This window comes from Mauremys reevesii, linkage group 4 (genome assembly GCF_016161935.1).
Source record: "Mauremys reevesii isolate NIE-2019 linkage group 4, ASM1616193v1, whole genome shotgun sequence".
In the NCBI taxonomy this organism is placed as follows: Eukaryota; Metazoa; Chordata; order Testudines; family Geoemydidae; genus Mauremys; species Mauremys reevesii.
The window spans coordinates 29,179,305-29,199,985 of NC_052626.1; the positions used below are offsets into that span (position 1 = coordinate 29,179,305).

Genomic DNA, 20,681 nt, shown 5'->3' on the forward strand with positions numbered 1-20,681 from the left:
GCGTGACACGGGCAGACGGGGCACATAGCAACAAGTCACAAGGGGCTGGGCGGGACCACGTGACGGAGGAGTGGGGGGGTAGTCACATGATGGGGCAGCTGGCGGTCATACAGTTCACACGTAGTGGCCCCGCGAGAGTTGCTGCGCGCGCGCGGTTCGGGTTGGAGGGGCCGCTGAGCGCTTCCGGGTTAGGGCGCGTGGGACGGATTCCGATTGGGCAGCGGTGCGGCCGCTCTGTGCCCCTCGGGCCGGGCTGCGGGGATGGAGCTGCGGGCGCAGCTGACCGGGCGCGACGGGCAGAAGCGGCCGCTTCGCGTGCGCTGCCAGCCCGAGGCCGGCGCCGGCGGGGAGCTCCGGGGGCTGCTGCGCGGGCTGTCCCAGCTGCAGGAGCAGGTCTCGGCGCTGCTCGCGCCCCTGGTGGAGCAAGAGAGCGGGGGGCTCGCGGGGGCGGGGCCCGCCGCAGGGCCGCGGGGTGAGTGAGGCGCGGGGGCCTGCGGGCGGGGCGGGGTGGCGAACCCATCTGGGGATGGAAGTTGTATGGTGGGCGGTGACTGCTCATGAAATTAACAGTCCGAGTTCAAACAGGGACAACACACACTTGTTTCAAAATCAGCGCTATTATGAGAATCCTTTTAGAAAACTACATTACGGGGCCGTTCGTGGCGCTTCCCGCACCATGTTGTTCCTGTCTGAACACAAATTGAATGTTAGCCTGGATTTGTCGGACACCAGCTTTCAGTCATTGAGCTCGTTGATATTCACCAGCCCCCTGCTCTCAGATATCTCCTCCCATGTAGCTCCCAACAGCCCACAGTCCAGTCGCCTCTGGGTGCAAGGAAAGTCACCTAAGCCAACAAGCAGCGGGCACCTGGGCTTGCACGTTCCAGGCGCTAGTGGCTTTTGAGGTGAATTTGGGTTGTGCAGCTGGAGTAACATGCGGGTTCTCGAGCCCGGCATGCAGGCGTGCCGGGCAGCTGGAGTGGGGCAAGCCCCTGACCCCTCTCCCAGGTGAGCACAGCGGGGCAAGCCCCTGACCCCACTCCCCGGCTGGAGTGCCGGGCAGGGGAGAGGGGGCAATTGAGCTCGAAGGGCAGATTAAAAGGTCTGAGGGACCATAGTTTGCCTGTGCCCTCCCCACTCTGGGCAGTAGCTTGGCAGGGCATTGGCACGGAGGGAAGGGGCTGCATGACTCAAAACACAAGCCCCGGTGTGGTGCGAACTGGGTGCCAGGTGCTCATGTGTCATCTGGATCAATTGGCCATGAGCCCGCTGGAGTTGCCCAGATGAGCCCTGCCGCGTAGCTCCACCATCGCCCCGAGTGTGTGCAGGGCGCACAGCAACCCCCATTTGGCTCCCTGAGGGTAGAGACGTGGATGGGAGGGAGGTGTGTGTAACTGCACGGCATCCTTCTTTGACTCAGACCTCAGGTACTCCGCCCACACATTCAGGGGTTGCTACATAGGTAGGCGCCTGGTGTGGTGATGATGGTGTTGATCTAGAAAGAGTGGAGAATCACTCATGTAGCTCATTCAGTTCCATTAGAAAACCCAGTAAACGTGTTGAACGTTTTGCACAGGAATCATTTCTAGAGGGTCAGAGCTGTCACAATCCCTCCGCCTTAGGAGATAGAAACATAACATTGAGACTTGTGGTGCCCTTTCCCAATAACAAAAACAGGTCTTGAGGGCTTTTGTCTGTACCCTACACATAGTGTCAGTGCAGAATCACACAACAAAATGGTAGAGAACAACTTCGAATGACATGGTTTCATAGGAGGTGGAAAAAGCATGTTTCAGCCATAACTTTTGCTCCAGGTAGGCACCTGGAAAAAGAGTTTCTCTGTCCTCTAATCCAGCGGTCCCCAACCTTTTTGGCACCAGGGACCGGTTTCGTAGAAAAAAAATTTCCGCGGACCTGTGGGATGGTTTTGGGACGATTCAAGCGCATTACATTTATTTTTGTACTTTTATTTCTATTATTATTGTAATATATAATGAAATAATTATACAACTGACCATAATGCAGAATTAGTGGGAGCCCTGCCCCCCCTGTCTGACCCCCACCCACTTCCTGCCCCCCCGACTGCCTGCCCCCCTCAGAATCCCCGACCCATCCTGCTCCTTGTCCCCTCACTATCCCCCAGAGACCCCCACCACCCCGGGACCCCACCCCTGCTCCCTGTCCCCTGACTGCCCCAATCCCTATCCGCCCCGCCTGCTGAGTCCTGACAGAGCCCCCCGGAACACCCACAATCCAACCCCCCCCATTCCCTGCCCCCTGACCGCCCCCTCTCTGTGCCCTGACTGTCCCCAGGACTCCCTGCCCCTTAGCCAACCCCCCTGGCCCCAGCCTCTTACCCCCGGCTCCCTCCTCAACCGGAGCCTCAGCGCCTCACCCGACAGCTGCAGCGTGTCTCCGGCGGGGCCTGAGCTCTGTCCCGCTCAGAGCTGTGTGGTGAGGGGGCGGGGCTGGGAGCTCCACGCTGAGCGGAGGCAGCTGAGCTCAGCCCGGAGCTCGCAGTCCCGCCCCCTCACCACGCTGCTCTGAGGGGGCGGGGCTCAGGGGCCCCGCCGGAGACACGCCGCTTGATGTGCTAGGGGTCGGTTCGCGGTCCGGTTCCTAACAGGCCGCGGACCGGTGGTTGGGGACCCCTGCTCTAATCCATCCAGTTTTTTCCCTCAGGAAATGGATTTGTGAGTATTTTTTGTATATGTGGTATTAATTTGTATTATAATTTTAAAAGGTGATGTTGGGGAGGAAGAGGAGGAGGAGGAAGAAGATGATGAAGAAAACAACACTGATGTCAAAACATGTGTGGATGGACCGCCTTTAAAACGGACAAAAAGTCAGCAGTCCTGACAATTGTTTTTAAAGCTATTTAATTTTTTTTAAAAAGACTTTTCTGCTGTTGCAAATGATAGTGTCTATATTGCATTGTTATACCTCTGGAAGAAATTATTTTTGGAAACTAGACAACTGCATTTGTATTCCTTTTGGTTAAGTTTTAGAAGGAAAATGCCTTTTTTTTCCTGGTATTTAACATTACTAATAAAAAAACTGACAAAAAGAGAGTAAGGTGTTTTATATAGTAGATTAACTTATATGGAAAGAAATTAATTCTTAAATATTTGGGAGGAAGAAATTATGGATTGTCAGTGTTAAGAGGAGCCGTTGTTTGCAGGTGTCTCTTTACTAATCTGGCCACTAAAGTTTGTGGTTTTGAATCTTTTAAAAGTCAATATTATTTTGTACTGCTTCTGGGCTCCCTGTATGTTTCCTGCCACTCTTAAAATAGAATGTTACATTTAAAAAAAAAGAAAAAGCAAGTTACTCTGCTGAAATATTAAACTACAAGAAACAAACTAGCAACTTTATATAAGGGTGCTATTGACAGGGGACTGTATAAAATAACTGGAGTATTCCAGACCTGCTTAAATACATTAGCAAGGAAGTAGTTATTTAAAAAAAATGATCAGCTTTACAAGAAGCCTAAAAGGTCTGTTTTATGATGTTGGGTAGATACATTTGTGTTTAACACTTAACATTACAAAGACATACTCATAGGTATTTGGAATCAGAATAATGTGGCTTTGGGTGCCACCATAATTCAAATAATAAATAAATACAAAATGTGCCAAAATTTGAAATGGATACTAAAATACGGTGTTAAACCAATAAATACAAGAAATTGTCAGGAGAGTGGTGTCAGTTATGTAACACCAACAGTGTCTTGTCTATCTTTAAAAAAAAAAAAATAACCTACCTCACAACAATGTTGTAAGGATGAATTGGGTTATAAAACACCCTGGAAGTGCTAAGTATTGTATAAAAATTTGTCTTTATTTGGATATGGGCATTAAGTATAGTAAGCATTGTCAGTTCTGCGGTTCACACGGTTGACAATGTGTCTGATTTGTTAATTAGTTTTGTGTGGTTTAGCCATTACATCAGATATGAATAAGACAAAGAAATAAACTGCTTTTATAGGACCCTTATTGTGAACCATTCATTACTTCACTGTAGCCAGCACCGAAAGCTTGCATATTCATTAGTAACAAATCTTATATGTCTAAGGGTATGGCTACACTTACGGTTTGCAGCGCTGGTAGTTTGCAGCGCTGGTCATCCAGCTGTGTAGGAGCAGCGCTGGTGTGTGGCCACACTCACAGCTACCAGCGCTGGTGTGTGGCCACATTTGCAGTATTAGCAGCGCTGTTGGGAGTGCTGCATTATGGGCAGCTATCCCAGCATTCAAGTGCAACAACGTGCTTTTCAAAAGAGGGGGGTGGAGGGTGGTGTACTGTGACAGGGAGCGGGGAAGATAGAGAGAGTGGATTTTTGGAGCCAACACTGTGTGTTAGCTTCCTGGATTGGAAAAATCACAAAATGTTCATGAGCCCTTAGTCTTAACTCTTAATTGCAAACAGCCTGCCTCCAACACGGACTCCCCGCTGTTTCACTCACTCCCTGTGGTGTACTGTGACAGGGAGCGGGGAAGAGAGAGATTGGAAAAATCACAAAATGTTTGCGAACCCTGCATCCAACGCTGTTTCCCCTGCCTCTCATTTGATCGTTCACAGCCAGGTACAGATAGCTCCTGTTTGCTGTGATCAGTGTTTGTTTTTTTAGATAAGCAGTTCAACGGAGCTCTGATCGGCTCCGTTCTGTTTCATTCACTCTCCCTGCCTGCCTCTCATTTGATTGTTTACAGCCAGGTACAGATGATCACAGCAAACAGGAGCTCTGTTTGTTCGGAGCTCCGATCGGAGCTCGTTCACAACAAAACAAAGAGAGTAATTTATAAAAGCATTCTGGGATACACCTTATACCCTGGAGGCCAATCACAGCGCTGGTGTGTGGCCACACTTGATGACCAGCGCTGCAGCACCAGCGCTGGAATCCTTATTCCCCATGCTGAGTGAGGTGTACGGCCAGCACTGCAGCCAGGGAGTTGCAGCGCTGGAAGTGCCCTGCAGGTGTGGCCACTTACTAATTGCAGCGCTGGTGGAGGCTTTCCAGCGCTGCAAATCGCCAGTGTAGCCATACCCTAAGGGTTTTGCCTTGCCACCCATCATTACAGTGTTTTAAGTGCCTTCCAGAAAAAAACAATTTGGGAGTACCAAAGTCCCTGGTGGACTTCCTGTCTCTGTCTCACGTCCCTTTTTGGGTTATAGAGACACTGCATGAGTAGGGTTTTCTTTGCTTATTTTTGCTTTTTTGGTTGTCGCTGGTGTATCGTTCTGGTTATGATGGAAAAGCTTCAGTCTGTTAGTATCTATAAATACTGCCATGCAATAATTAGTAGTGTTCACTGTGACTACTGCTCTTGATTGGCTTATTACACATATGAAATGTGCATGCAGTCAGTGTGTGCTAAAACAACCTGTCATTGTTACCCCATCTTGATGTCCCACTCCCCTCCACCGGCTTGTTTTTCACTCACCCGCTAAATCTTGTGCAGTGAGCTCTGTGCAGGTGGAGCTCTGCCCATGAAGTTCCTTACTCGAGTAAAAAGGGGGGCTTTGTAGGCCCAGTGGTCTGCCAGCACAGAGCAGTTTTGGGTTGAGCATTGGCCTGCTAAACCCAGGGTTGTGCGTTCAATCCTTGAGGGGGCCATTTAGGGAACTGAGGTAAAAATCTGGGGATTGGTCCTGCTTTGAGCAGGTGGTTGGACTAGATGATCTCTTGAGATCCCTTCCAAACCCTGATATTCTATGACCTAGGCCTTTAGATTATAAATCCTTTTGGAACAGGACCTAATACAATGGGGTCCTGACCTGGTTGATTGTATCACCATCTAATATACATAAAATACACAACTGCAATAATCAGGTTGTAACATTAATCTTACAGGAATTAAGTTTACAATTGCATCTGCAACTCTACCTTCATATGGTGGTGTTAGACATCTGCTGTAGCCTGTTCAGTTTGAATTGCACTGAGCAAGTAATGAAAGACACTTGCATTGCATGCACAAAAGAACAGTGTATTTACTCTGTAAACCTGAAATTTTACTAGCACACAAATGAAAAACAATTCATCTTTTTGCATATAAATTTGTTTGGCAGTCTGTTTCTGACTTAAAAAGGGAGGGGTTGGTAAGTGCTGCAAGAGTGACAGAATATAAAGATGTTCATGTTCTACACAAGAGTTACATTGGATATCCTTCATGTAAATACAAGTGTCCTGCTACATGGTATCTGACAAGGAGAATATGGTTGCAAGGTAGTGACTTTATTCAGTGAAGGCCTGGGACAAGAGATAACAAATGCAACAATGAACTCTGGTCTCATGTTATGCTGCAGCTGTTTAGCACTAGGCAAGACATCAAAATATATGTATATTTAAACTGATTCTAAATAAAGTTTTAGAATAATAAGGCATTCAAGACAGTGACTATTCAAACAGTGGGGGCTACATAGACTGTAATAGCTTACATGCTGCTTTGGGTGTTCTAATGAAAGGTGGATGATGCTGGTGTAATGAGGGATGAATGTGACATCTGGCAAGTTAGTTGACTATGCTTTGCTCTTATTCTGCATGTAGTGTATGACCAGTGCCCGGTCTATTCTGTAGCTGTAGAATCTGGTACCAGTATCTCAGCTTTCATTTGAAAATGAATTGTTTCTAGCCCTCATAATTGCAAGGATAACCTTAAAAAGATGAACAGAGTACAAATGGATGCTTACTTGAGTTGTAAGTGCCTTAACCGATAGCCCTAAGAGGTGTGAACTGCCCTGTTAATCTCACCTAGTTTGTAATAAATGCCACAATTCTGTGAACATAGAATGTGGCATTTTTCCAAGAGGCTGTGGCATTGGCCAGTTTACTGTAGCCAGGTACCTAGAGATGTTTTTTTCCTCCATACCCAGCTACTGTGTGCCTGCAACTGAATCCTGGCTTTCCCCACAAATGATGGGTGATTGGATTAGGATATATTTCCTGTAGTATCTCATGCACCAGACAGTAGAGAATCGGCCACCAGAGTAAGAGTCTAGCTGCTAGTCAGTGTGTGGAGGTAGTGAGAGAGAGGCTAGTTAACTGCTGCCTGGAAAACAACACAGCAACCAATGATGAAAATGAACTGCTGGCTACAAACTTCCCATCCCTCTAGTGCATAAAAACAAAGTTACGAATGAGGCTGCCTGGGTAATACGAGCTCAGGTCTGTGAAGACAGCCTATATGGAGAACATGAAGCAGGGAATGGTTCCAGCAGCAAGATACTACACTGCTAAAAATAGCTGTGTACATAGGGGAGGCACTGCTTGAATGTAGAGAGCTGCAGATGGTACACGGTCACAGGATAGTGTCTCTTTACTTGCCTAAAGTTCTTTAGTGTCAAAACTGCTACTTTTACCTGTGCTAGAGGTGAGTGTAGTGTATGTACTCTATATGCTGCTGTAAGGAGTGTGCAGTGGAGGTGAACTCACTGTGTACAGGCCATCCTGTTGGATTACCTGATTTCTGGGGATGTTGGTTTAAAAAAAAATGCTTTAAAGTATTTTTTACTCTTTGAACCTAAGTCCTCTCTGTAGGTGACAGCCACTGCTTGAGTTCAGCTCAGCCAAGGGAGCAGAAGACTGCCACTTAAGCACAAGCAAAACTGGCCTTGCCCCAAACTCACTGCTCCTGCTGTCTTTGTGGGCTTGTTCTCTCAGCTCAGTGTCTGCTGCTAGTGCTCTGTCTTTCTGCCAATTTCCTCTCCTGCATCACCACTGCTCTGGGCCCCTTCTCTGGAACCACGGGGCAATTCTGATGTCTTTTCTGTCTCTTGTGCAGGCTTCCTCAGTTTCTCTTTACTCAGCTGGGTCACTTTTCCTCAGCCCATATGTAACTGCATGGCTGAACAGCTGTCTTATCACTCTCCCAACTCCCTGCCCCACATCTGTCCACCATGGCTGCTCTCCCTGGTGTTTACTCCCTTAGGACTGCTGCTGCCTTAATAGGCCTTGCTTCTTATCTGGAGCGAATAATGGAAAAGGGAAGTGTTGGTCCATAATGAAAAGTATTCCACTGTAACATCACAAATCCACTCGAGGAAGTGCTGAGTAGTCTACATTTGAGGAATAGTGCAGTCTTAAGACCAAAATTAAAAAGTGAGCATCAGCAAAATAGGTAACATTGAACCATAGAATGGAGAATAGACTTATGCATCCGAAGAAGTGAGCTGTAGCTCACGAAAGCTCATGCTTAAATAAATTTGTTAGTCTTTAAGGTGCCACAAGTACTCCTGGTTTTTTTTGCAGACTTATTTAGGTTAGTGTTAAATGCATCTATTGTCCTCTAAGCGCTAACCCACTTCTTGAAAGGCAAGTACAAAATCATATGGGGGATAAGAACTCATGCACGAACTTGCTCTGTTGAGAATTTCAAACTTCTCAGTGAGAATTACAATCTATTTGTTCCCCCAGCCAACAAATATGCAAACCAGAAAAATTTTAAAGGTTTTATTGTTTAAAAAAGTTATTCATTCACAATGCATTTAGTCTCAAAAGACACAAAAGTTCAAGAAATGCATTCTTAAAAAATAGCAGTTGTAAGATGCTCAAGTTGCTAGTTTACACAATAACTCAGTCACTTGCAAGAGTTGAGCTTGCATTCTAGGGCTTAAGTAGAACCATAGCTGATGCAAACTTTTTAAAATGAAACACGTGATGTTAGTTAAAACAATTAATCTTTTCATGCATTAGTTTACACCATGCATGTGTGGTGAGGTCTGACTAGAGTTGGTAGTTAATATACATTCTTAAGGCTAAGAGAACACCAAACTCCACTTTTGTAAAGTTGTCAAACCAGAAATGATCAACAAGGATGTAATGTTGGACAAAAGACCCAAGAACCAGCTACAACAATACATATGCCAGAAACAGCCATGGAAAAAGCCTCGCAGTGAAAGGGTTTTGTTTTGTTTTGTTTTTAAAGGAGACTTTTTTTTAAATTTCAAGTATTACAGTAGAACCTCACTGTTACAAATATCTCTTTAGTGGAGGTTGTCTGTAACTCTGAACAAAACATTGATTGTTCTTTCTAAAGTTTACAACAGAAAATTGACTTAATATAGCTTTGAAACTTTACTATGCAGAAGAAAAATTATTTCCCATTATTTTTAGTAGTTTAACACAGTACTTTATTTGCATTTTTTCCCCCATCTTTGCAGCTGCCTGATTGTGTTCTTCTGGGTCCAAGTGAGGTGTGAGGTTGACTGGTCAGTTTGCAACTCTGAGGTTTTACTGTACCCATGACCAAAGGTAAGATATTGGACTTCACAGATCTCTCATGTGCTCTTTTACAGCAGTTCCTATTTTCTAGTGCAAGTTGAAGAACTGTAGTCTTATTCCCATGATCTTATTGTATTCTTCATAGGATTTGTTCTCTGATGAACAGTGTGACCAAAAAGAAGCTTTTGCACCATAATTATGAACTTGGAAACTTAACAATAATTCATTTATTTTCCACCTCTTAGAAAATTTTCAGGATTTAAAGCCCAATGATAAAATTCCCTAATACAAGCTAAGATTTTTTAAAAAGTCTAAACTTATGCAATTTATAGAGGAAAGCAGCTGTGATTCTACATGAATGCGAGAATCTCACTAGCGAATATCTAAAAGTCTTTAGGATAGTTAAACTACTTTTTAAAGATGATTCTATAATTAAATTAGTTTAGACAATTTGATATTCATTTTGATTTCTTAAGGAAATCTCCCAGTGACACAGCTCCCTTGGTGCTAGAAATGGTGGTGACTAACTCCCTGCATTTCTACCACCCTCTTCTCTAATCCTACGCAAAGCAGGTCTAGACAGTAGAGTGGTAAAAATATTGGTGAGCAGTCTCTGCACCAGCCCTCTTAGTATCAAATCTTTCATAAATAGCCCTAATTATATTACAGCTCATGCATTTCTCTGCATAGCTATTTCCACAGCAGATGCTCTCAATCTAGTATAAACAAAGTGATTCTACCTTCTTCCATGAACATCAACTGCTGAAATCATTACTGTATGCTGTCCCCATCCAAAAAGGCTCAGCCTGTTACATGGAAGAGCTCACTAATCTGTGAAAGGCCACTCAATTGCTTGACATTGAATCAGACTGCCTTTTTTGTTACTCCTTGAAACTTCCTCCCTCGTAGGCCATTCTTCTGCAAAGGCTCCTACCCACAGAGGCACAGATCTAGTTTCTTCTTTGTACCTGGCAACTTTAAATTCATGTTCTAGATGTACTTTTTAAAAAAAATTACACCATTGCAGCCAGACCTATCGGCACAGTGGCTCACATCCTATACAGTAAGGGTAGAGAGTTTGAGAAGAGGATTCAGACTTACTGAACCAGTTTGAATTTTCTTAGCTGAAGGCAGAGGTGGCATGAGCCATGTACCCTGCTTGACATTGTTAGCTTATGTTGCCCAGAAGTGTAGACAAAGGGACATTCTAGGAAGCATTGGGAAACATAGCCTGACAAAGCTGGCTATTGAGATTGCTACCAGCCAATGCTTAGAAGAAGCTCCACTGATAAGCTAACTAGGAAACAATCAAAAGGGATTTTTCAAGGCAATATTAGAAACATCTTATTTCAATGAACGGAACTATTGTCTCAGTGGTATCTGCATGGTCCCTCTGTAATGATAGAAAGTAGGGAAGATACTCTAGTTTTAGAAACATGGAAAATAAGTTTATATAGATTTAAACTGGTTGAAAAAAATTAAGGAAATTGTATCACAGTATTAAAGCTCTGCCTTCTGAAGGTTGATTCTTCCATTCCTGCTTAACACTTTTGCAGGACTCCTTCTTTAGATATTATACTTTACCATTAGAACTTTGTTACACTTGCTTTCTTGTAAAGGGTAGATTGTATGTTCAGGTCTTAGCACCAATGCTGGCATTTAAAACCACAAACAGAATTGCTCTAAATGCAAATGAAAGATTAGGAATGTTTTAGCTGTTGTGTTTAAACATGGTAACACTGAAAGCAGAGCTAGAGGGAGAAGTGATTGTAGTCTCCCCAAGATCCAGTCAGTCTCAGAACAGGTGGATGTTTCTGCTCCAGCCGTACAGTAGAATGTTAACATTTATCATCATTATAGTGGAATTCACATAACTGACACAAAAAGGGGTATAAACTATCTTGGCTTGGGCCTACTGCTTCTGCCTCTTGGAAAACTCAGCCCTGCACTAGTTTAACATTCAGAAGGTTATCTCCACAAGGGCTAGAATCTTTATTTAGCCTTTTGTGTTTGCCGAGCCAAGCAATGGCATTCTCAGGGGCCAAGTGGAACTCTGAGCCTGCTGCTGAATTTGGTTAGCGGATGATCCTTGACAATGTGTAGCAACAATAGAAACTTAACGAGTTCCACTAAAACCAAAGGGACCACCAAGTAAACGCCTATAAGCCATACTAAAACAGGATGAAGCAGCAAAGAATCCTGTGGCACCTTATAGACTAACAGACATTTTGCAGCATGAGCTTTCGTGGGTGAATACCCACTTCTTCGGATGCAAGTAGTGGAAATTTCCAGGGACAGGTATATATAAGCAAGCAAGAAGCAAGCTAGAGATAACGAAGTTAGATCAATCAGGGAGGATGAGGCCCTGTTCTAGCAGTAGAGGTGTGAAAACCAAGGGAGGTTGGTTTTCTCCTGTCCCTGGAAATTTCCACTACTTGCATCCGAAGAAGTGGGTATTCACCCATGAAAGCTCATGCTGCAAAACGTCTGTTAGTCTATAAGGTGCCACAGGATTCTTTGCTGCTTCTACAGAACCAGACTAACACGGCTACCCCTCTGATACTTAAAACAGGATGGTTCAATCTGATGGGGAATCATCATCGATCAGCCATTGGTTCTTGCTCTATGGTATTTAACATCACTGACCTGGAAGAAAATACAATCATCACTGATAAAGTTTGTAGATGACACAAATTAGGGGAGTGGTAAATAATTAAGAGGACAGGTTACTGATTCAGAGCTGATGCTTGACAAACTGGGCACAAGCAACGAATAAGTATTTTAAAATAGCTAAATATATACATCTAGAAACAAAGAATGTAGGCCATACTTAGAAGATAGGGAACTCTATCCTAGGAAGCAATGACTAGAGCACAATCTATTTACCTTACCAAAGAGAAGATTAAGAAGTGATTTGATTAGTCTAAGTACCTGCATGGGGAAAAATATTTAATAATGGGCTCTTCAATCTAGCAGAGAATGCTATAATATGAGCCAATGGGTGGAAGCTGAAGCTAGACAAATTCAAAGTGGAAATAAGGTGTACATTTTTAATAGTAAGTAATTAACCTTTGGAACAATTTTTCAAGGTTCATGATGGATTCTCCATCACTGTTTTTAAATCAAGATTGGATGTTTTTCTAAAAGATCTTTAAGAATTATTTTTGGGACATTCTGTGGCCTGTTTTATACAGGTCAGACTAGATGATCACAATAATCCTTCTAGCCTTAGAATCTATGCTTCTAAATTAATAGCATGGTAACCTAATTGTCAGAATTACTTGCTATGCCAAAAAGGTCACTGAAAATGGAGAGTGAAATTAAGATATAGGACAACCACCCGTAATACTTCTACATTTTTTTGGAAAATAAGAAATCTGGTACTCATTGTATTCGTGGGATTATTTAGCTCACTTGTGTAGTATTTGGGAGAAAGATTGGATATCCTTGTAGCCTTTTTTTTGTTTGCATCTCACTGGCTTTCCAGCAAAGAGTTGATGGACACATCTTATTCTCCCATTTTTATAGTAGTTCCCCAATGCAGAGTTCATTCACCAAAAGCTGTTCTAGTTCCACTCACGCAATGAAGCACTCAGTTACCATTCAGCAAGTGAACTCAGTTACCATTCAGAGAAAAGTAGGGAGAAGAAAAAGAAAAAATGAGTTTTCTAGAACCTCTGGTCCACTGCCAGTTACCAGCCTCTCTTTGGCATCAGTGAAAAGATTTTAAAGGCATCACACCTCCGGGCCTCAACCACTCCCCAACTTCTGCCTAATAAAATATGGTATTGTGTGGCCTGTAGCTCAGTGACTGAGAGAAAAGGACTATCCTCACTAAAAAGCTGTTCAGCCATACTTCATTCTCATCTTTTTAAAAGGATAATTCAGAATTGTAAGCGTGCAATAGTATTTAAAAAAGGAGAAAGCAAAGTAATGTGTTAAATGCAGCTTTTATCAGCATGTTCTAATCTTTTACATTTACCACAAAAGTGTCCATTTTCATTGATTCATAGGGAAAGCTTGCATGTAATCTTTTTTGCACAGTGGAGTATGATTGCAGAAGCATACTTCCCCAAGATACTTCAGAGGGATAGTGGCAATTTTGCATCATAAGGCATCAAGTCTCTCACAGGGCTCTGCTATTCTGGCTAGTATGACGGGTCCATGCTTTAAAAAAAGCTTTCTTTTTTAAATAGAAAGCAACTACTGTTTAGCCGTTTGAAAGGAAAGGCTCTTTCCATCCTCGAGTCAGAACTTCAGTCTTGTGATTAGGTCAGACATAAGTGTTGTTCCTGAAGCAGCTATTGAAACCGGAGATTGAATTAAGTGTCAATCAACTGTAATCTACTGATCTGATTAGAGGCCTTCACAAATGTTTGGTGCCGATTGCAAACAACAGCCAGGCAGATTGGAATGATGCAATAGCCCACAGTTTTGGGGTCAGCTCTTGTACAGGAATAAAGGAACAAAAACATTTGTAAATATGGTATTAAAAATATAATAGTCCAGAGCCAAAAAGGCAGGGACAGCAGTCGTGCTTTTAAGGAGTGTGTCCATGTGGTTCCTTCTTGTGGCTCCTCAGGGTGCTGTTGAATGTGCTCCAGTGCTAGTTTGTTGTAAGTCTCATTGATTTCAAAGACATAGTAAAAAGCTGCAGCACTTGCTAACAGATACAACCCCACACCAATCCATCCCATCCTCTGGCGGAAGTTCATCATTCTCCATGCTCTGTACCTTTAACAAAAACAAGACAAGCATTCAGCACAGATATAATCCAGTGTTTGGGTCATGAATTACTTGTTATGACAGTATAACTACTAGAAACTACTGCACAGGTACATCCTGTTTAGGACTTTGGGTTTTTTTTCCCTTCTTTACATACACTAATAAGGTGTCATGCATGACTGCAACAGCATGCTAATGACAGTCAATTACATAACCCCTTTATACTGATTCTGCTGGTAAAGTGAAATGGATAGCCCAGTGTCTACTGGAGACTGGGGCTTGGACAAAGAGCTAGCTGTCTGAGGCTCAATCTTGACAAGACAGAAATAGCATTAATTGTGACAAGGATAAGAAAACTGGCTAGACTTGTAATAGCAATTCTAACTAAATGGCCATTAGTGACAGTTAGGTTTGCAATTTAAGACCTTATTATATTTTGGGGTTCTAGGTAGCAGCCATATCAGAGGACACGTTTTTCTATCTGCATTTGGTAAGGCAAATGCAATCCCATTTTGGATGGGGACTTGCTATACTTATTTCTTCATCACCTCAAGATTAGACTACTGTAGTGTGCCCTACTTGGGGCTACACCTACAAGATGGCTGAGGTATTCTGAACTCCCTCTTAATCTGCATTTTTTATATGAAGCACCTAGCCCTGGTTCTCCACACTATACTAATTTCCTTTGAGCTTTAAGCACTGGCCTTGACTTTTACAGTTCTAAAAGGTTGAGACTCCCTCTATCCTCAAACCATATTACTGCAGGTTTCAGAGTAGCAGCTGTGTTGTTCTTTTTGCGGATACAGACTAGGAGTACTTGTGGCACCTTAGAGACTAACAAATTTATTTCAGCTTAAGCTTTCGTGGGCTACAGCTCACTTCTTCGGATGCATAGAATGGAACACACAGACAGGAGATATTTATACATACAGAGAACGTGAAAAGGTGGAAGTATGCATACCAACTGGAAGAGTCCAATCAATTGAGATGAGCTATCATCAGCAGGAGAAAAAAAAACCTTTGAAGTGATAATAGATGACCCATAGAAGGTGTGAGGAGAACTTAACATAGGGAAATCTGAGGTGCTTGAGCTGGAATGCCCTCAGTGTAAAGGAGGTGGAACTCTTTGTAACACAATCTTGGAGGGGTCCTCTACTTGGTCTACCTGAACCTGACTTTAAGACTTCCAAACCTGCTGGTTTTCCCTTTTTCGATGACATTTGGAGAGGGGACAGAAAGAGGTTACAAGGTAGCACAGTATTACAGAGATGTGAGATGGGTCTGAATGAGTAATTGGTAGTGGTTTTAAGGTATTTAATATAATTGACTCTTTATTGAGAGTTAGAAATACTGCAGAGGCTCAGTGCCTAGTAAGAGTACTTCTAATATGTATATATTTTCAGACTGGAAATAAACTATAATACATAAGATACTGAAAACTGATTTGAACATGAATAGCTAACAAAGTTATAACAGCTGTTTAGCTCCCAGTGTCCATGCCAAACAGCTACCCCGAGGGGCTGTTTTGGTGACAGATATACAAGTTGTACCTCAGCCTTGAACTAGAGGAACATTGGCAGGGCGGGAAAGATGCCAAGTTGTACTTATTGTGGCTAGAAGATTTATATAACCAAACAAAAAGAGGGTTTTTTCAGACATTCCTATCAAGTTGGTAACACGTATTTACATTACTTAAAAGTACAAGTCAAATAAGTGAGCAGAATGCCTCATTCTAATATATTAGCTGTGTCTGTCAGATGCTTCTAAATCACATTATCCAAAACAGTTAAAAATAAGTGTTAACTATTGGGTAAGTACTGCATTAAAAATGCCAGAGTATATATTTACCCAACAGCTTAGTGGCAGTCTAGTTTTTCCAGTAATTAGACATTTTATAGTTGTCTACTGGTAATTTCCTTTTAAAAAGGAGCAAAGGAACTTGAATAAATAAATTCACAGATATAATTAAAACTGCAATACAAAAACTAAGCAATTCAGGTTAACAAAATTAACTCATATAATTTTGCCTTCTGCCCTCTCTCTTCACACAACAGGAGTTACAGACCGAACATCAGCCTTAGTTCTGAATTAGTTTAGAAAAGTCAGTAGAGATCATTGCTTGGAAACCCTAAAATTAATGATTTCTTGTGTTACCAGCTTGGAATTGCCCGATTCTTTAAGTACAGTTATTACAGGTTTCCAGAATTAGTATTAAAGAAACCCACACATTTATTCCAGTTCCTCCACTCCCACACCAAATAAGATTCAGTCAGAAAGCACAAGTTACTGCTGACTAAAAAAAAAAAAAAAAAAGAAGAACATGAAACACCAGCCACTTCTAAATGACCATGAGACTTCAAACTACACTTTGGTCAGAAAGCACACCACAGAGCTAAAATATGGTACCCTCCCACAGAGATCAAGCAGCTAGAGATTGTCACCAGCAACTTGCATGATGCCCCAGTTTCAGACCCCATGGGCACACAACTTCCCCAATAATTAACCCATTATTTTTCCTTTACTATATTTATGTAAATGTAAGGGAAGTATAAACTTGTGATTCCTTTCAATATGTTGTTACATGGAACAAGCCCAGACTCAAAGAATTACATTCACACACACATTTCAGATGAAATCTAGATTTAAATTAAATTTGTGATTGATGATTTTCATTTTATTGCAAATCTCTTCATGTGCAAGTTCTACACCTATGGCATTTGTTGCTATCTTTAGTTTAGAGACGTTTATCTATGTACAAAAACAAGTTTTAAAAAACCCATGGGTTTTTTACCCATGATAGCTTATGCCCAAATAAATCTGCAAAAAGAACAGGAGTACGTGTGGCACCTTAGAAGTGGGCTGTAGCCCATGAAAACTTATGCTCAAATAAATTTTTTAGTCTCTAAGGTGCCACAAGTACTTCTGTTCTTTTTGCGGATACAGACTAACACGGCTGCTACTCTGAAACCAAATAAATCTGTTAGTCTTTAAGGTGCCACCGGACTCCTTGTTGTTTCTGTGGATACAGACTAACATGGCTACCCCTCTGATACAATCTATGTACAGTTTTACACTGAAGAACTAATTTTACATGCTGCTCATATTTGTGTTGTGTTGGAAGATGCCAACAAAAAAAATAGTACTTCCATTATATAAGTCTTTAGGAAACTTAGCTAAGGAAACCTTACTGTCAGCACTCCCCTCTTGCTGAGGAACTGAGAGATGAAGTGGCTTACCAAGGTCATATAACAGGCACGTGTCAGAGCTGGGCTTTCAGGAGTTCCTGAGTCAGATCACTAAATCATGCTGCCTCCACAAACGGAGTCAGTTCTAATAAGCTGCATGTATTATAATAGCCAAAAGCTATGCCTTTAAAAGCTCTACAGGTGTAAGGAGCAAATGCAAGAGATTCAATGTAGCCTGCAGGCTCCTCGGGGCAAGGATCCCCATCTAGCCATTTTTGAGAGGCATAGACCCAGCACGATGAAATTAAAGCGATGAAGAAAATAAGAACCTTGCCTACCCCTAAAAGAGAGGCCACCCCAGGCTACGTACCCGCGCCGGGCTGCTCCCGCTCCAATCCGCAGCAACAGGCCCGCGGATTCCCAGGAACCCCGCACGAAACTGGACGTTTCTCCTAGACGTGGGTCCCCGCCTGCCCGCTCCCCTAGTCTCCTTCGCACCCGCTTCACCCCTCCCCGGGTGCGTGCCTGGGGCAACCCCATGAGCCTTCTCCCCCGCAGCGTGTGCCTGCCTCGCCCACCCGGCTTTCCCAGGCCGACCCCCGGCAGCGACGCTCCCTTCCCCGCCCCGCTGAGAAGCGGCTTCTCCTACCTTCCTCAACCGGAAAGGCGGCGGCGGGCGAGCGGCCCGATCCCATCACCCGGCTCCCCCGCGCCGGGAGGGGGCCGGAGCCGCCGCCCAGCCCAATCGCTGCCTCCAGCGCCGGGCAGCTGCCATCTGCCTGTGGCCACTGGCCGCCCGGCCGGAACACCTGTGCTTCCGGGAATGGAGGCTTTCCACTTCCGGTGTCCTCTGCCCTACTTCCGGGGCAGAGGCAGCTGTGACTGAGCCTTGTCCCGCCGGCTAAGCACGTGGCGGGGGAGGGGCAGAGGAAAGAACTCTTACCCACCGCCATCTTGGATTGGGCCTGGAGCCCCACCGGGGTTGCCAGAGCGCGCCCAAGGTGGCTCTTGGGCTGGGCCTTGTGGCTCCAGTGGGCTCCATATAGACCCAGGGCTGTAGCCTAACCTGATTGTTAGTGCCACCCGGGCTCTCAGCAGGGCTTCAGCTGCCCCCCCCGCTCCCAGTCATTGCTGTGAGCCAGGGTTTCCCGCTGGCATCCCTTTTTGGAGGTCGCTGTCCCGGGAAGCTGTGGATAGACGGTAACCAGTGAAAATAACGATGTTGGCACAAGAACAAATGGTTATAAACTGGTTATTAATTAATTTAGGCTAGAAATTAGAAAGTTTCTAACCATCAGAGTGAGGTTCTGGAACAGCTTTCCAATAGGTGCAGTGGGGGCAAACATTCTAACTGGTTTTAAGATTCAGTTTCATGAATTTATGAAAGGAGTGTTGCCTGTGATAGTAGGGTCTTGGAGATGATGACTCGAGACCTCTCCCAATCTTATTAACTATGTTCTTAATAAGAATATAGTTATTTACAGGTCTTAAATTCTCAGAGATGATTTCCTGAAGCCTCCACCCCCCATTCGCGGCTCCAGGCTTCAGCTGCAGGGCACCAAGAGTCGGGACTTCAGTTCTGTGGGGTGTGGGGGCTCAGGGTTTCTGCCCTGTGAAGGGGGAGGTTGCTCTGGGGTTTCTGCCCCATGGCGGGGGCACCCTGGGGCTCAGGGTTTCTGCCCAGCAAGGGGGGCATTATGCATAAAATATAAACTAGTAATAGTGAAAGTTAATTAGTTCTCAAATTGAGGTTCAAGAGCAAACCTACCTTTTTTCCAACATGTGCCTTCCAGAAACTCGGGCTGGGAGCTATGGCAGAGTAGCACTACACTCCATCAGTGAATTGGTTCACCTATTGCAAATGAAGATTTCAAATCATGCAGCCTAGACAATTTCACTCTCAGCTGGTATTGTGAGTAAAGTGATTCACTGTGAGTCAGTGTTCTGTTCTTCTGTACCGGCTGGCCTAACTCCTCACATGAGAAGAAAAGAAAGAGAAATGCAGATAAGAAAAAGGAAACAAAAGGAAGGCCTAGAGAAAGGTGGGGACAGAGGGAAGAAAGAGAAACACACACATATGTAAAGAAGGAGAAAGAGATAGATATGGAAAAAAGAAGAGAAGAAATGCTCAGATGCAGAAACATAGTCACCTAAGGAACTGTTTACTCCAATAACATAGGCGCCAAGCAACTTTAGCTGTCGGCAGGCATAGGCTCACCCAGAGGGAAAAAGTGGGGAGTGCTGAGCACCCACCAGCAGCCAGCTCTCCCCTCCCTCCCAGCGCCTCCTACCCCCCGTGACCCCACTGAGCAGCACCTCCCCCTCCCTCCCAGCACCTCTCGCTCACCACAGATCAGCTGTTCCATCGTGTGCAGGTGGTGCTGTGAGAAGGGGGGAGGGTGGGGCATACTTGGGAGAGCGGGGATGTGAAGAAACAGGGTGGAGTGGGGGCTTGGAGGCAGAGCCAGAGGGTTGAGCACCCTCTCGCAGATTAGAAAGTCGGTGCTGCTGCCTACAGGTTGGGTGTTTTGTGGATTGCAGTGGTGCCTAGAAATGGGATTTAGGTGCCTAAGTACTTTTGCGAATCTTACCCTAAGTGCCTGATCCTGCACTATTAGAGTCATGGGGAGCTTTGACATTGATTTCAATGAAGCAAGATGGCAGCTTTTGATCACAAAGGATCAAGCCCATCTTTCCCTATAAATTCAAGTGGCCATATTGAAATATTGGAGAATATACGCTTCTTACTGGGGCAGATTTGTGACAGCAGAGCACCCAGAAATGAACATACATCAGAATCCTTTGATGTGGAGCAATTTCACTTTGAGTCCTATTATGCAATCTGTACTCAGGCTACAGTCCCACTTATGTATTTCTTATCAGAGGGGTAGCCGTGTTAGTCTGGTTCTGTAGAAGCAGCAAAGAATCCTGTGGCACCTTATAGACTAACAGATGTTTTGCAGCATGAGCTTTCGTGGGTGAATACCCACTTCTTCGGATGCAACCGAAGAAGTGGGTATTCACCCACGAAAGCTCATGCTGCAAAACATCTGTTAGTCTATAAGGTGCCACAGGATTCTTTGCTGCTTATGTATTTCTTCTAACTCTGCTTGACAGAGTTCCTCTGAAGCCCACCAGATGGTGCCCTACACCACAAAATGTAGGTGTCATAAAGACACTGAATTAAATCCTGGCTCCACTTAGGTCAATGGTCAATGTGGTTAGGATGTCGCCCTCTTTCTTTAAATGTGGGTGAGCCACTGGGTCCTCAGTGATATTTAGGCACCTAACTCCCATTGATTTCAATGGAAGTTAGGCACCTAAATACCTTGAGGCACCTTTGAGGTCATCTTTGAGTCACAGAAGTTACAGGAGGAAGAGACGTACAGGATCTCCTGTAACTTCTGTGACTCAAAGATGACCCCAGAGATACACCTCTACCTCGATATAACGCTGTCCTCGGGACCCAAAAAATCTTACCGCGTTATAGGTGAAACCGTGTTATATCAAACTTGCTTTGATTCACCGGAGTGTGCAGCCCTGCCCTCCCCC

General features: G+C 44.2%; 2 protein-coding genes across 6 annotated transcripts; one reads left to right on the forward strand and one right to left on the reverse strand.

Annotated features, from left to right (window-relative positions):
* The first annotated feature begins 173 nt into the window (after positions 1 to 173).
* On the forward strand, positions 174 to 3,071 carry GON7 (GON7 subunit of KEOPS complex). Of its 3 annotated transcripts, none has more exons than XM_039536842.1 (2): positions 174 to 472; positions 2,744 to 3,071. In XM_039536842.1, exons 1-2 carry the CDS (start codon positions 262 to 264, stop codon positions 2,857 to 2,859), a joined length of 327 nt encoding a protein of 108 aa, XP_039392776.1. In that variant the 5' UTR covers positions 174 to 261; the 3' UTR covers positions 2,860 to 3,071. The 3 variants fall into 3 exon arrangements, 1 of the variants encoding a protein (XP_039392776.1); XR_005597971.1 differs by lacking the exon at positions 174 to 472 and adding an exon at positions 885 to 1,008 and having other exon boundaries at positions 2,744 to 2,836; XR_005597970.1 differs by lacking the exon at positions 174 to 472 and adding an exon at positions 1,488 to 1,814 and having other exon boundaries at positions 2,744 to 2,860.
* A 10,079-nt stretch (positions 3,072 to 13,150) lies between these two features.
* TMEM251 (transmembrane protein 251) lies at positions 13,151 to 18,921 on the reverse strand. Of its 3 annotated transcripts, XM_039533173.1 has the most exons (3): positions 18,898 to 18,921; positions 18,196 to 18,316; positions 13,151 to 13,953 (listed from the first exon to the last, which is right to left on the reverse strand). In XM_039533173.1, the coding sequence occupies exon 3, from the start codon at positions 13,935 to 13,937 to the stop codon at positions 13,542 to 13,544; it is 396 nt and encodes a 131-aa protein (XP_039389107.1). In that variant the 5' UTR covers positions 13,938 to 13,953; positions 18,196 to 18,316; positions 18,898 to 18,921; the 3' UTR covers positions 13,151 to 13,541. The 3 variants fall into 3 exon arrangements, with proteins under 3 accessions (XP_039389107.1, XP_039389105.1, XP_039389104.1); XM_039533171.1 differs by lacking the exons at positions 18,196 to 18,316; positions 18,898 to 18,921 and adding an exon at positions 17,779 to 18,002; XM_039533170.1 differs by lacking the exons at positions 18,196 to 18,316; positions 18,898 to 18,921 and adding an exon at positions 17,500 to 17,521.
* Positions 18,922 to 20,681: the final 1,760 nt, after the last annotated feature.

Excerpts from the sequence above, each read along its gene's own strand:
- TMEM251 (XM_039533173.1), bottom strand. The coding sequence starts at position 13,937 with ATGATGAACTTCCGCCAGAGGATGGGATGGATTGGTGTGGGGTTGTAT.
- GON7 (XM_039536842.1), top strand. The coding sequence starts at position 262 with ATGGAGCTGCGGGCGCAGCTGACCGGGCGCGACGGGCAGAAGCGGCCG. Across the intron at positions 473-2,743 it reads GCCCGCCGCAGGGCCGCGGG|GTGATGTTGGGGAGGAAGAG; the intron begins GTGAGTGAGGCG and ends TAATTTTAAAAG.